The sequence below is a fragment of the Cricetulus griseus genome, assembly GCF_003668045.3.
Source record: "Cricetulus griseus strain 17A/GY chromosome 1 unlocalized genomic scaffold, alternate assembly CriGri-PICRH-1.0 chr1_1, whole genome shotgun sequence".
NCBI lineage: Eukaryota > Metazoa > Chordata > Mammalia > Rodentia > Cricetidae > Cricetulus > Cricetulus griseus.
Window position 1 is genome coordinate 107,040,250 of NW_023276807.1, and position 16,749 is coordinate 107,056,998.

At 43.7% G+C, this 16,749-nt stretch overlaps 1 protein-coding gene across 2 annotated transcripts in view; it reads left to right on the forward strand.

The window, feature by feature from the left end:
* Nucleotides 1–16,749, forward strand: part of Stx18 (syntaxin 18) — a 103,081-nt gene that overhangs the window by 55,096 nt on the left and 31,236 nt on the right. For both annotated transcript variants that reach the window (XM_027387042.2, XM_035452289.1), the window contains 2 exons: nt 1,905–1,972; nt 14,572–14,687. In XM_027387042.2, coding sequence (XP_027242843.1) covers nt 1,905–1,972; nt 14,572–14,687 — 184 coding nt within the window. The remainder of the gene's footprint in view (nt 1–1,904; nt 1,973–14,571; nt 14,688–16,749) is intronic.

Genomic DNA, 16,749 nt, shown 5'->3' on the forward strand with positions numbered 1-16,749 from the left:
TCTTTAGGCACATGTTGGTGCCCCACCCTCATCCAAGCTGCATCCTTTGGCTATAGTGTTTTAAAATTAGAACTGTGTCAATACAAAAACTCTACCATCTACTTCTCTTTCTTTCTTTTCATTGTCTACATGGCCTGTCAAGTGTTTATGACTCCTAGTAGGCAGGCAGGGCTTGACACAGAAGAATTGCATTGTCAGATCTTTCACATCATGTGAGAGGCTTTGCTTGTACAGTTTGAATTTTTTCCCCACTGGACTTAACAGTGAGATTGTATGATGCAGCTTGGATAAGAAATAGGAAAAACATGAGGAAGGCAGCTGTGGTAGCTAGGAACCATGCCCAGGATGAACTCAGATCTGAGCTTGAACCCTAGTTCTGTATACTGAGTGTGGGACCTGAGACATATTCTCTGCAAGATTCATATTCACAACTGGATGTGGGACAGTGGTAGTCAGTGAACACAGCAGGGCTCTTGGAAAGAGGAAAGAGACTATGTTTGAAAGTGGGTGTGCCTGCCAAGTGTTGCACAGACTTGGTCCATGCTTGTTAAACAAGTGGACATTCTAATCATACTTGGGTTTTTTTCTCTGTGCTTTTTAAGTGCCTTAGAGCACCTTTCTGAACTGCATTTGTACTAATAGTCAGGATCCTGTGGGAAGCTGGACTAACCTCTGCCATACATCACCAGACGGACCTGGGATGTTGTCTCGTGTGAGATGCTGGTTATCTTCAGCGCTTCCTGTGCATAGACTTGTGAAGAACACTGTGCAGGCCTCCGGGGTGGCTTGTAATGAATCTGAAAAGAAAGCATGTATATAAAGGCTAAGTCAGCATAAAAAGCATGCCACATGGGAGGTGTACAGAGGTCCCTTTAAATGCACAGCAAATGAAAATTATCCTGAGTTGGTCTTGACAGAAAATCTTACAGAGACGTGAAACTTCAGCAGATCTGTCATCAGGAACACAAAGGCAAGAGCAGAAGGAAGTCTGAGTGAGCAGTAGTCACAGGACAAAAGCAGGCCACTGCTGGCTAGTCATTCTCTTCGTCTCAGAACACTTGACCCCAAAGACTGTGTCCTGAGTTTGAATTACTAATTCCCCACTGGCATATAGGTGCTCTAGAGCAGAGTTGGTTTAGATTCTGGTACTGGGGATGGAACCAGGCCCTGGAGGATCCCAGATAAGGACTCGTGTGCCTAGGCTATACTAGCAGCCCCAGAGTAGGCTTTTTATTGAACTTGAAGCCAGCCATATCCAAGGAAGAATTTCACAAGCTGTTGCTTCTTACTCATCTGTGGGGGCACCCACAAAAAGGGTGAGAACCCATGTAGGTTTAAATCATTGTCCAAATCATCTCTAACTGTGCTGCTCCCATAAATTCTGTTTATATACCTGCAGCACCTGAGAGAAGAAACAATTGTCTGTGAATATAGATACAATACACTTAAAAAAAGATTTGCCCCTTATTGAGCTCATGAGGTGCATTGTCTGGTGTAGTCTGTACTTTCCTTTGGCATCACCTGTGCCTAACATCAAAGGTCACTACAGTTAGAGGAAGACACAGCCATTTATAAGAGACCAAGGCCCATGAGAGTTAACATGGTAGTAGAGTTAGTGTGTTAGTGACTGTGACATCCTAAAACCAAACTTATGAGTTGAGTATGGTGGCTCATGCCTGTCATCCCAGTACTCTGAGTATGGAAGCAGGAGGTCCACAAGTTCAAGGCCATCTTGAGCTATAGTAGCTGGACCTTGTTTTAGTACAACCCCCTCGCAGCAAAAGTAGGAAAAGTTTCTGAGTTTGCAGTTCCCAGTCTTTGCAGCTGTGCTCTACTGTGTGGGCAAGTGTGCTCACTCAGTGTACACCTGTCCATATACAATATTGCCATCTTTTCTATTGCAGATTTCTCACATTGGGAAGCTGAGAGACTTTCTCCTGGAACACAGGAAGGAGTATATTAATGCTTACAGGTAAGTGGGTTCTTACTTCCATGGCTGTGTGGCTGTATTCCTTTCTGTTGTATATTCTGCTTTTTTTTTTTTTTTTGGTCCTTACTTTTTACTAACTCACACTTGTAGTGGGGAAGGACAGTGTCCTATTTGCTTTCTACTTACAGTGATAATACCATGACCAAAAGCAACCTGGGAATACTTCCATATCAAGGTCTGTGATTGAAGGGGGTCAGGCCAGGACCTTAGCTAAGTAAGAACCAGGAGGCAAGAACTAATGCATAGGCTATGGAAGAACACAGCTTACTGGCTTGCTTCCCATGTCTTGTTCATCCTGCATCCTTGTATACCCTGGACCACCTGCCAGGGGTGACATCACATCAATCATTAATGAAGAAAATGCCCTACATTTTCCAGCTTCTGGACAAACACTCCCCAGTGCTTTGGCTAGGCTATAGGGGAATGAATAGCTGCAGAACCATCACGGCAGGTTTGTGCCAAGTCACCTATCAGCAACAGACTCTTCTGGTCTATGTGCTTCTCTGTCCATACCCTTTTCTACTAATGGATGACACTCACTGCCTGAATGTGTATAGTACTGTGCACAAAGGTGAGTGTCCCATGTCACCTGAACCTAGGAAGGAACAAGGTTTTTAAGACTCTGCTAAGTTATTTTTACCTATGTTTGGCCACCCCTGCCTGTGACTCTGGCTTTTCTGGTTTGGTGGCATTCTTGTAAGCCTTTTTCCAGCCCTCCCCCTTGTGTCTGTCACTGGGTCATGCTTTTCTTGCCAGTTCTCTTCCTGATGGCAGTCTTCTTTTGACTCTTTCTAGAAACAGAAGCAAGTTTCTCTGGCTTGGCCTTTGTTTCTTATAGTATATCTCATGAGGGCTTTACTCAGCCCCTTGGGTACTTGTGGTCACATTCCTCCTGGTGGTGAAGTTCCATTTCTAGAAAGTAGCCATCTGCTTTCGTCACTGTGACGGTCCACTGCATTGGTACTGGCTTGCCTTCTCCTCTTAAATCAAGACTCGTAGACCCAGTCTTGCTGACCTCCCTGGAAGGCTCCATGCTCTTTCTAGCTGCAGGGCATGCCCAGATGAAGTACTTTCTATTCCCACACATCCCCCTTTCAGCTTCACCACTCAGCTTCTATACTGTATAGTGTATGCAGGACAGAGAAGAGCCCATGTATGTTGGGGCTTTAATTAAACTTGTCTTATGAGAGGCTTTCTCTAACACCACTCTGGCACATCTCTCCTGTTGGTGTTTATTTCTCCAACATGTGTATTTTCTTTAAGCATGAATCACAGTGTGTAGTTATTTCATCAGTTAATAGGTTTTTGTCAATAGTTTGTAAATTTTTCGGGCAGAGACCTTATCAGCTTCTCATTCATATTTCTATAATGCTTTAGCTATTCATTGCACTCAGTAATAAAACATGAATGATTCGTTCATATCCCTAAGGCCCATGGCTAGCCACTGGTTCTCTTCCACAGGTGTTTTGGTAACATCTTAAGAGATTTTGTCATAACAAGAGAGGAGTGCTACTGGCATCTGGCAGGTATGGGGCAAAAACATCCTGCAGTGCACAGCACAGCCTTTCACAGACACAGGGCAGCTGGCATTGACCCTGAAGGGCCTTTCCCAGCCTGACCTGGATCTGTGAACACCGGCCCAAGGCCTTCTGCAAGTCTAGAGGCTTTGAGAGCATCAGGGAGTGAGGTAGAAAACTGTCTCTCCTTTTTACAGCCTGCATGCTAGAGGGTTGCAAAGAATTTATGGTGACAGGTAAAGACAGAGGGGTGAAGTTCTGGGGTGGGAGTGATGGGGATGTTTGTGGTTTTTACATAGTGTAGTTAGGACAGGCTCCTTAAGGCCTACACAGAGAGTAGACTCCTTTCTGAAGCTTGAACTCCCTGGCAGGATTGAGTCCTTCCTGCCTTGCCTCTTTCTTCCTCCTTTCTATTCCATGCAGAGAAGGTGAAAGTCCCACTTGTGCCCTGTACTCCCAGCCCCAGTGCTTCTGAAATCCAGCTACATACAAGGTTCCCATTGGTTTTGTTGATTTGGCTCTCCTTCCCTTCACTCACTCACTCACTCACCTTGTTTCCTCCCTAAGCCACACTCTTTCATTTCACTGCCTGACATCGAGGTCTACCAACTTTCTGAAAGAGGGTTAGCTCCCCAGACTTTGTGGGCCATGTATTATTTGTTTGTTTATTACCTTTGAAAAATAAAAACAAAAAACATTCTCAGCTGCCAGATTGCACAGAACCAGACCTGAGGGCTAGATTTGGCTGTGTTTTTCAGACCACTGGTGTATTCCCACTCTCCTCACCATTTGTTGTTCTAGAATCCTGATAGTGTTCTGTTGTACTCTCTCTCTCTCTCTCTCTCTCTCTCTCTCTCTCTCTCTCTCTCTCTCTCAGGTTTATTTTCTGACTTGCTCATCATCAAATCCAGTGACTTATCTCACAACTGTGTGTAAATGGAGTCAAACAGTGTACACCCATGTGCCTACCTTCTAGTATGCAAAAACTGTTTAATTCTCATATTTCTTTTATTTTTATATTTCATTGGGCTGAATTATCATAATTTGGTTATTCATCTGCATAAGAAATAGGTGTTTCCAGTTCTGTGCTATTGTAAATGGAGGAGCTGCTGTGATGGAGTGCTCTCTGAATACTTTGTGGACATTAATGTTCATAAATAGCTAGAAAAGAGATTGCTAGGTCATTCATCTGTTGGGTGTATGTTTAACTTTAAAACAAACTCCCAAGCCAGGGCCCAATGGTGCAGTGGATAATGCTTCTGATTGTGGATTGGAACATCCAAAATCAACTACAAAACAGTTTGCAAAGTAATTTCACACAACCCATCACAACAGGGGAGAGGTACCAGTGCTTGCACATCCACACCAGTATCTGGTGTGGGCAGTAGTTCATTATAGCCATAATAAGTAGTGTGAAATAGCATCTCATCATGCTTTAAATTAACTCCTAAGATGGCTTATGCCCTTGGCTTCATTATAGTGTGGTTGTCCCTGGATGTCCATGGGGCATTAGGTCCTGCATCATAGAGGTTCAAGACCCTCACAGAATGGCATAGTGTAGGCTTGTGTGTGCTTACTGGAATCACCTGTAGATGACTGATGGTGTCCAGCAGAGACAGGGTCAGTGATCTTGAAATGCTTCCTACTGTAGCATAAGGAACAGACAGAGAAGAGTCCATGTACTCTTATTGTGAATGCAGTCATCTTACTCTGAATTTCTAGACCAGCCTATGGAAACTGCCCGTAAGAATGCACTGCAAATGCAGAGGATCAACTGTATTTTCAACTCCTCTGACTATTCCAGTTTTTGTTTCTTATCCTTAACTTCCACCATAGAAATTTGGGGGTTTTCTTGACTCTTTTGTCTTATTTGTCTCCACTTTGCATTTGAAATGTACCATAATTGTTGTGTTAGTCAGATTTTCATCCTTGTGACAAATACCTTAGAGAGTAACTTAAAAATAGAGATGGTTTGTTTTGTTTACTGATTCCAGTTTAGTCATGACAGAGAGTTTGGCAGGACAAAGTTGCTCACATCTCAGCAGCCAAGAACTGGGAGAAATGGGATAGCTGCCCCCCTTTAAAGACATGTCTACTAGTATGCTTCCTCCAGACAGGTATCACTTGCCAATAGCTCCTTGATGCTATTTGTGGACTGATGATCCAGTCATGATTCAGTACTAACCAGCTGGGGACCAGATCTCCAACACAGTCCTTTTGAGGACCACTTTATAGTCAGATCATTGCAGAATGTTCCTTTATACTGTGTGAAGATGTGTCACTGAGATTGGCCAATAGCTATGCTGGACTTCTGGGGGACATAGAGGTCTTGGGAAGAAGAAAGATGGAGTTGCCAGTTGGATGAAGAGGAAGCAGGACATGTAGGAGAGATAAAAGCCACGAGCCACATGGCAGCACATAGATTAATAGAAGTTGGTTAATTTAAGTTATAAGAGCAGTTAAAAATGAGCCTAAGCTAAGGCCAAATTTTCATAATTAATAAGAAGCCCCCATGTCATTATTTGGGAGTTGGCAGTACAGAGAAAGATTTGCTATATCAGACGGTAGTTCTCTGTCTCCCCATCCCATACACCCAATCGTCATTAGTCCATCTGCAAGATGCACTCCTAAGTACTAATTCATATTTTGTCTCATTTAGTCCTTGAATTCCCTTTGTTCATCTTTACTGACTGCCTCCCACGTGATACACTCCACTTCATGCCAAGCAAAAGACAGACATTTTACTCTTTGTCACACAAGCAGGCAGCATTGTAAACAGGATGGGGACCACAAAAAAAAAAAAAATAGAGCTCAGGGGTTTGGAAGACCCTGGCCTTGCCAGGGAACATGTCTTTGAAGAAGTGACACTTGATCTGAGGTGGAAGAGGAGTTACCTAAATGACAAAAAGGAGAGAGGGAATCCATGTGTCAAGTTAATATACCTGCTGGCACCTGGGAATAGTGTCTGTCCTGTTGTGAAACCTGTAGCAGTGTCGAGAGAGTGTTGACTCTGCAGCAAAAGGGGTGCTGTGTTATCTGGAAAGCCAAGAAAGCATTTGACCAGAACGTCCAGAATGGCTTCTGGCCTTGATTCTAGTTGTCAGCACACAGGAGCACTGTGGTACAGGCAACTGGTCCTGCCCTGGCCAAGTCATCAGAATCTGCCCATGAAGAATTTGCCATGGGAGTAACAGCACCATAAGCCTCTTTCTGGGACTCTATCTGTAGGAAACAAGTGTCTGTACCTCAGGCACTCCACTTTAAAAAAAAAAGTCTGTGCCAAATGGAAATAGTTTATACACATTCCTCAACAGAGAAACTCATATACTCATATCCCAGGTGAATATAAGCAGTCCCCAAACTTAACACACAATTTTATATTTTTAAATGTATTTCATTTTAGTGTCTCAAAAATACCCTGAGATGTTAGCCTGCTGTGTAGTACTATCTTAAAGTCCTCTGTTGGCTGGCTGATGAACACTAGATGGCAGTGTAAATTTTATTACTGAAGGTGTGTCCCTTATCAGGTACTAATTCAATAGGTTGCTAACTAGAAACTGCAATGATTTGAGGAAATACAAATGGTTGGAGCCTAGCAATTTCCAGCTCCTTTCCTTGTCTCTAACTACTAAGGCTACCGGTGCAATTTTATAAACCTTTTCTTGGAAGTCTTTTGCCTTCCCAATGGCATTCACATAGGCATGCTGACCATTCCTGATGCCTTCCAGGTTTACTAGACATGTACAGAGCTCTGTGATAGTGTTGTCAACTGACCTGACTGGACCCTGAGTCACCTAGGAGATAAGCCTGTGGGTACCCATGGGGAATTATCTAGGTCAGGTTACCCCAGGTGGAAAGATGAACCTTAGCTGTAGGCAGGACCCCTTCCTTGAGTTGGGATTGTGAACTGCTTGAAATAGAGTGAGCTGAGCACCAGCTTTCATTGTTCTCTGCTTCCTGGTTTTGGATGCAGTGTGACCAGCAGATTCAATTTTTGATGCCTTGACATGCCTTCCTCCTCAAAGGACCATACCTTGAGCAGTGGACTGATAAAGCCTTTCATTCTTTTTTTTTTTTTTTTTTTTTTTTTTTTTTTTTTTTTAGGAAAGCAAACTTCTTTATTGTACACAGTACAGAATATAATGCAGCTCGGCAGGCAGGATGTACATGGCCCTGCACAGGGGGAGTTTTCAAATCAACTGGCAGGCTAAAGGCTTTCTGCACTGTAGACTTTCCACACTCTGAAAAAGAAGCAAATGAATGAAACAAGCCCCACACCCTGAAGGAAACAGCTACCTGGGAGGTACATGAGTCCAATGGGAATGCAAAGTGATGCTGCTGTCCTATGTCCCTTGACAGCACAGACTATGCAGTCACAGCAGGGGAGGGGCAGCTCAGGCTACAGAAGATTCTTTTCATACCCAATGAAACAGCATAAGTTTATTAAAAAACAAAAAACAGCAAAAACCCCCAAACCAGTATAAGAGAGGAAGGGAAAACAAACAAACAAAAAAACCAATCTATACAGCATTTACAACAAATAAATCTCTAGCCAGCTGGGTAAAATTCGCTTCTATGTATAGACTATGTGTAGATTAGAAAGCTATAAATATGCTTCAGAAAGAGTTCTTTCAGTAGAGTACAATGCTAATTAAGGCCCAAGCTTCAGGCTTGACACCTCTGTGGGCTGACTAGCTTTCAGGAGGAAAACCTTAAGTTTCCCATAGCTATAAAATACACCCATTATCCCTGTGAACCTCTTCACAAATGTGCTGTGGGTCATGAGAAGGCTACGGAGTGCCTCACTGTAGGACAGGAAAGCATGTCCCACACACAGTCAGCTCTGGGTCCTGCACAGAGGAACACTCTTAGTGGTTGTGGCGTTTCAAGGATAGCACACTCCAGTCAACAGGGCAGCAGCCAGCAAGATACTGGCGCTTCCTGGTTACTTTTCCTCCACTCCAAACCCAAGTTTCATACATCTTTAGTTTGATTGTTTAAAACATTCCCAATATAATACAGCAATCAGAATAAAATAAAGACAAAAAAGTAGCAGGAAGCCAGAATGCTAGCTAGCACTGTTTTTACCCATCAGTGGCAGGTAAGTTTCAGACCCCAGGGAACCATTATGCAGGGTTGAAGGTCCAAAATAGAAAGAAAAAGAAAAACAGAGACTGATGCCTATAGGGTTCCCACCAGGTGACCAGTTGTTAAATGGACATGGCGTGTAGTATGTACATCTGCTTCCCAGGGAAAGCCTTTCACTCTTAAGTTGCTTTTGTTACAGCTAAAGGAAAAGAAACTAAGAAGTATCTACCCCCATTAAGTGGCACAGCACAAGAAGAACAAGGATGCTTTATATGCCCAGACTAAGCCAATTTTCCACAAAAGCCAAAACTGCAAAGAGCATTGTGCTGAGGCTTGAGAGTGTTGAATGTAACTGCAAACACAAGAAAACTCTGGATGTTAAGAGATGCAAGATTTTGAATGAGGAAAGGAAAAGAAGACAGGGGTCAAGAGGCCCAGTCCCAGATACTTTTGCTACAAAGACAATAAACTCTTGGGGTTTCATCCACATCAAAAGTTAAAGGCCCCTTGTTAACACTCCCATTGCCTTAGAAAAGCAAATGGCCAGGTAGATGATGAGGGTTAGAGAAGGTGTTCTAGCTCAGGCCACCCCTAGCACTGTAAGAGTCGCTGAAAATCATCTAATCTCCAAACTGCAGTGTCTTGTTCCAGGCTAGGTTCTGCCCACTGCCTGTTTTTATACAGGCTGCTAGCTAAGTCATTTTCACGTGTGTAAATGACTGGGGGCGAGATAAAAGAAGATAACTTTTTGTCATATTTGAAATGATGTGAAATTCCAGTTTCAGTGCTGTTGGGAGAATGGTACAACGGTAGGATTTGAAGATGATTGTGATGGAAGGAAGGACAGAGCAAGTTCCCAGGGTTCCCAGACTGCATAGCTGACTGGCATCTCAGTTTAGTCCACTACAGCCCCAAGCCTGTATCTTCCCAGCCACTATGGTAACAAATTCTGGGGCTGATGACCATGCCCCTGGAGACTGGACTTCAGCTTGCCAGCTGTGTAACTTAAGCACATCTTTAACTCCTTTGAGTAGTACTATATCCCCGAGGCTTCTTTACTCTTAATCAGCCCAGCATTTCGTAGAAATTTAGTCTTCTCTGCCAACCCTTACACTCCAGTTCCAGGCAGGCTACCCTGGTCTGCTGCCTTTGAAAGAGCATGGACTTTGAGACCAAACACCCTTCTGTCCAGTTTGGCTGGGTATCAGTCAGTGTGTACAACTTACATCACTACTCTGTGCTTCTTTCTTTCTGATGCAATGTGAACCATGGTCTCATGAGGATTAAATGAGGAATAAACATGTGAATTCCTGGCACACAAGAGTCCCTTGATGAGTGATGATTGAGTTAGCTCTGATGACCCATGATGCCCTGATTATCAAACAAAGTGGTGGTAAACTAGGCCAACGAGCAGAGCTTAAAACTGTAGGTGAGTTGGTTTGTGATACCCTGGTCCTAGACTAGACTCAGGTTAGAGCTGCTGAGCAGTCATTGTCCCTGACTCCCAGCTAGCAGGGCCAGCTGCCTTTGCTAGGAGAAAGTAGAATAGAGGGAACCTCACTGTCTGCAGGAGGGCCAGTTGGGATGAGGGTGAGATGTGGGGGTGGGGCTAGGTACATGCCCAGTTCCTTTGGCCAGGGAAATTCCTGCTCCTCTCTTGGGAGGTTGAAGAGGGAGAAACCTGGGTTCACTATGGGGAGGCTAATGCCTGCAGAAGTGCCAGGGCAAGGGACTGGTGTCCCCACACTGTGTTATCCCTGAAGATGGGGACAAAGCCTCCCTCATCCATTCCCACCAAGTTCTCTTTCCCTAAGGTTGAGGAGTGTTGCCAGCCTTTCAGCTTTACAGCCCCCCTCCCAGTACAATGTGCTGGCCTTGGCCTGCTCTTAGGAACATTTTATAAGCAGTGTAATCACAGAATTGAAAGAGCATGGGTAGAAATATTGCCTTAAGACCATGAGGCTTTGTTAGTTTGACATAATTAGGAAGCTATAATTTTTTCCAGAATGTAGAGCTCAGACTTTATTGACCCATTTAATTTTTTTAATAATGACATTTTACTAGAGCAGAACAGCATGCAGCCTAGGCAGCCTCTGGCTGGATCTTAGAATGACCTTAATTAAAATTATTTCTCTACTCTGTACCTTTTCCATGATACCCTGGCAACAAAACAATACCACTTGGGAAAACAACTTCGTTGTTTCTGTTGTTGCTACTAAAAGAGTAACTGCGCCATCAGTTTCCAGTATCCAGGGTCAAGTGGGTCTGTGTAATGTATCTGAGGACTCCCTCCTCCCTGAGTAATCAGAATTCTCAGATTAGCCTTTAGACCTTCACTCTCACTGAGCTGGGCCCCATTCTCTAGGAATATGGAGCCAGAGGATATTAGTCCAGTGTCTTTGGAACTGGTGCTGTATAGGTCCACCCTGGTAGCAGGTTGAGTATTCTTTCAGAAGCCAACACCTTTTGACCCCTTTCACCTCACTGCTCCCAGAAGAACCACTCCAACTACAAAGTAGGGAGAAGTTACTGGAAGTAAGGAGTTGCTTATTTGGACACCTGAGAAAGAACATTCCAGAAGGAGAACTAGGGCTTTTAAGGTCCATGTGCAACATGCATGGAAGTTGGAGGAGCAGAAAGCCAGTAAGCCTGAGCCAAGTGCTGAGGTGGGTGAGATGAGTCAAGAGAGTTCCTCAAGAATAGCCTTGTCTATCCTAACCACCTTTGCTGTTAGGAGCTTTGGAAAGCCTGTGCATAGGGCTTGACAGGATCCAAATCTGTAAGAGCATCAATGTGGCTGGGGGCTGGTGTGTCGAGCAGACAACGAGGGCTAGGCAGAAGCAGCAGACCCTGGAGTCAGCTTCATTTGCAGACTGGATGGGAGATATTGCTGGATCGATTCTGGGGAATGTTCTGAAGGTAGAGCCAATAGGATATGTGGATAGATCTATACAAACTGAGAAGCAAAGGGGAGCTAGTGATGATGGCAGGGTTTGGGCCTGAGCAACAGGTGCTTCATGTATAAAATGAGAATATAATAGCATCTACTTGGAAGTTTTGAGAATTAAGTAGGTAAATGTATGTAGTGCTCTACATTAGAACAGTGGTCAATGTCAGCTCATGGAAAGAATTGCTGACCATTAGCCTGTGCTGTGTGATATAACACGTCTATATGCATAGTCCTGTTGATGTCACCTATTTGATAATTTATTGAAAGCAGGGTCTACATTCAGCTCCTGTGTATAGCACAGGTATTAACATTTTAATTTCATAATGTGTATTGACCATACTTATTATATGTCCAGTATACACTATGAAGTTGCTGTGACGATAACATTTCCAGCAAAAACAAAGCTAAAGCCCTAAACTGTTGTCATATCCTTCAGCACCCTGCACAGTAAAGCGCTTGCTACTTTCTGCCTCTTCTTTACCCTCAGTGCATAGCTTCTTCTATATAAAACTATAGTCAGGAGACAGTCAGTGATGTTTTGACCTAAACTTGTCATTTCTTAATATACTCCAACCAAGTCAGAAGGAGAAACATATTCCTTTAAGTTTCTGAACCAGCAAATAAACTTGTATTTTTTCACTTTCCCCCACCTTTCTCCTGAAGTAAATTGACCAATTCAAATTCATACCTAACATAATCTCCTCTAATTAAATCTACTACTTAGCTACATTGAGATCTGTAACACAGTTATTTTTCTTCATAATCAAGGAAATAAAACTTGATGGTTATATATGTATTTCCCATGAGAATAGTTTAGAATTTTTTTAAGCTTTTCAGAATAGTAATGATTTTGTTATTGTAACTTCACTTGTGGCCCTGATAACTTTAGCCTGCTCTGTTTCAAATGCACACTGTGTGTCTCATACTCTTAAAACACAGTGGAGCAGCAGAGGAGAGAGCCCTCTTGTCAGTGTTCCATCTCCCCATGTGTAAAGTCCTAAATTTGGCCTGACACCTTTGGCTCAGTACCAAAAGCTCCTTCTTTCCAGACTGGGCCTTCTGTCCTGGGTGTGATGTGTGTTTGTGTTCACAGACCTTTTCCTCAGGCCCAAGCAGTTCGTGTTGCCTGTCAGAACTATCACCTTCACACCCGCATAGACACTGTCTGCACCTAACCTTTCTGATTCTCTGGGACAATGGCAGTGGTCCCTCAGCTGTGATTGGATCACCTGAGGTCAGGATTCTTCAGTCTTGAGACAGTCTGCTATGGAGAAACCATGTGCAAAATGCTGTGTTTATAATCCTCCAGTGACCATCCTGCTGGTGAAGCCAGCACTGGAGTGGAGGGTGGAGTGTCTGTGTTGAGTTTTAAATAAATGCTTACTGTAACACTCTCTTATGAGGAATGGTGCCACCATGTGCCAGACCCATCGGTGTGGAGACATACTGAGTACATGTCATGTGCTGTCCCTCTCTGGAACACAGGACCAGCCTTCCTGCTCCTTTTCCTTCTTCACTCACATGTGCCCAGGTGTGGAATAGATATTATATGTTCACTCAAACCATCACCCACAGAGTGGGGAATCATATCTGGTCCTTGTCTCCATCCTCTGTCAGGGCATGCCTTCTACTCCACCTGCTCTGCCAAGCACCCCATCCCACATGAGGTGACCACGCTCCACTGCCCACTTCCACATCAGCACCAGTCAGTGCAGTTCTTGGCACTCTGTTTTCATGTTAACCACTCCTACAGGTGAGTGGAGTCTTCTGTGGAGACCAGAAATGAGCCTTATTCAGTTTTGAACCCCAACTTGGTACTTATCCTAAGAGGGCTCAGGACATACACAAGGGATTGAATGACTTGTGTGAATTAAATAAGAAATCAGATGCACATAAAGCACTGAGGACCAACCTAGCATATGCTTGTTGTCTACTGTTATTAGTCATGTACTCTGTGCTACATGATTTTACCAGGGAAGCAGACACAAGGCAGACAGTCCTTGCTTCCACATAGCTTTGGAGGAGAAAAACAGACTCTTTGGCATTTCTGAGAATACTAAATGCAATGGAGAAAAGCAAAGCAGGGTCAGAAACAGATAGCCGCACAGCAGAGGTGAGGGTCAGAGGTGGTCCCAGCTGTGTCCCAAAGCAGAGAAGCAGAGGGCAAATTGACAAGTAATGTTGAGTGAGTTCCATGGGAGGCCAACATTTCTGGAGTGAAGTAGGTAATGGGACATCCCAGTGATCAGAGCCACTCACAACAGAGTGGAAACCTGGAGCCTGGGTCACAGGTGAAATAGGATGGTCAGGACTCTTGTCTTTTGTCCTCATGGCTAAATGGATAGGTGGGTGAAATGGGGTGGTTTGAGTATCTTCATGACATAAGTGCCCTTTCAGCTTGCAGCATGTGAGTCTGAGTTTCAGTTGTGAAATCCAGAGTTTTGAAATAGGCTAAGGAGTATCACTGTTACTGATTATGCTGCCACACTCATCTAGCTCTTGTGAAAGTCAGCCGCATACTCTGTGCTGCACAGGGCTTGTTACTGAAAGTAGAGGCTCCCACCAGCCCCATCACTTCAGGATGGTAGGAGATAAAATTTATTTCTAGAGACTTTTTATTGTGAGTTTGAAAACTGCTTTCTAGAATCAAGAAACAACAGTCTATAGAAATTTCTCATATGTTTCAAGCACTCCAGATCATGTCCCTGCAGCATGCAGGGTGAGTGTCTTGGGACTCTAATGTAGTTATTGGGTTATGCAGTCCTCAGTCAGAGCCTCTGTTCCTAGCAAAGCTGTGTGCTGCAGCCTGTTAGATTGGCCTGCTCCTGTGGAAGCTGTTCAGAAGACTGCACCACATGGCCTCTGCTCCACTCTTCTGAGCACCCTCCCAGCTGTTGGTCTGGCCAGCCCCCTCCAAGTCTCAGCTTCAGTGTCACTTGGCCAGAGAATCCTTTCTTCTTGACACTCTACCTGAAATGCATTATGTTCTCATTTATGCCACCCTCACATTTTCTTCTTTCTTTTAGCCATACCATGTCCGAATATGGGAGGATGACGGATGCCGAGCGAGACCAGATAGACCAGGATGCTCAGATATTCATGAGGACTTGTTCAGAGGCAATTCAGCAACTCAGAACAGAAGGTGAAGTGATCTGAAAGATGCCAACAGATCCCATGAATGTGCCAACCAGTTAAACTACTCACAGTGCAGCCACTTATGATCCCCCCTTACTTTCTGAATGGCATTTAGGACTTAAAACTTGAAAATTCTTCCTTCCTGGTCAGTTTTCTAAGCTAAGTTGTTCAAAGTCCTGAAAAGACTGTCACTCAAGTTAACTAAATGGCAGGCAGGAATGAAAAGGACCTCTCTAAATATAATCTGTAACCTACCAAAAGGCCAAGGTCAGAGGGAACAGATTGTGTGTGTGCAAGCATTTGCATATTTGTGAAGACATGCCTGTGTGATTATGTTCTGAGTGGCAGGACAGATGGCGAGCATGTGGCGAAGGATGGATCAGTAGTCTGTAAGATCTAGTTGTCCTATTAAAGTCAACCCCCATATAAGACGCCATGGTGAAAAGCAGTGCACCCCAGCTCTGCTATCTGCTAACTCTGTGGCCTTGGACAAGTCATTTCATCTCCCTGGGCTCAACTTCTTCATTCAAACAATACAGACAGTAATTAGGTATAACACTTAGATTCTTACAGCATGCTTAGATCACTGCCTGGCACTAGGGGCCTAGTATTAACTCCCCTTTTTACTGGGTTTCATCCCTGAGGAGGAACTAGGCTTCCAAGCCACATGTCTTCCTTGGTTTTTAAGCACATATATTAATATTACAAAGGTCAAAATCCCCAGGTACTGTTAGGATCATGGCTGACTTCTGGTTGAGAAGCTTCTGAGAGAACGCTGATCAGCCACTGGGAGTATCTGATGAAAGTTTACCAGAAAAATATGCGTCACACAAAATGTTGTGTGCAGCATTGCAGAGTACCCAAATCATCATGAGTCCCAGGTTATATAGCCCTCTAGCAAAAACATAACCCATGCCCCATACTCTTAAGTGCATAGGCGTTTGTGACGTTAGGCTACCTCTTGTCTCTGAACCTCGGTTGGCTCATTTGAGGTATTACTGTGAAGTCCTAGCATCATCCCTGCACACAAGGTACCCCCACCTTCCCACCAGTAGCAGGGTCTTACCATAGGAACCGGCACAAGCTTCTGTGTGGTGAATTCACCCTTGTGGCTTATCAATGTAAAAAGTTGTTGGACCCCGATATCAACCCATACACCTATGAACACCTAATTTTTGATAAAGAAGCTAAAAATATAAAAAAGAAAGCATATTCAACAAATGGTGCTGGTATAACTGGCTGTCAGCATGTAGAAGAATGCAAATAGATCCCTATCTATTGCCATGCACAAAACTGAAGTCCAAATGTATCAAAGACCTCAATATAAATCCATCCACACTGAACCTCATAGAAGAGAAAGTAGGAAATACATTGGAACACATAGGCACAAGACCACTTCCTAAATAGAACACCAGCATAGACAGTGAGACCAACAATTAATAAATGGGACCTCCTGAAACTGAGAAGCTTCTGTGTAGCAAAGAACACGGTCAATGAGACAAAACTGCTCCCTACAGAATGGGAAAAGATCTTCGCCAACCCCATATCTGTCAGAGGGCTGATCTCCAAAATATACAAAGAACTCAAGAAACTAGAAATCAGACTACCAAATAATTCAATTTAAAAATGGGGTATAGGTCTAAGCAGAGAAATTCTCAACAGAACAGTCTCAAATGGCAGAAAGACACTTAAGGAAATGCTCAAAGCCTTAGTCATCAAGGAAATGCAAATCAAAACCACTCTGAGATTCCAGCTTATACCAATCAGAATGGCTAAGATCAAAAACACCAATGACAGCTTATGCTGGAGAGGATGTGGAGAAAGGTCAACACTGCTACATTGCTGGTGGGAGTGCAAACTTGTACAGCCACTGTGGAAATCAGTATGGCAATTTCTCAGAAAATTAGGGATCAGCCTACCTCAAGACCCTGCAATACCACTGTTGGGCATATACCCAAAGGAGGCACATTCACACCAGAAGGACATTTGCTTAACTATGTTCATAGCAACATTATTCGTAATACCACAACCTAGATGACCCCAAAGAATGGATAAAGAAAATGTGGTAT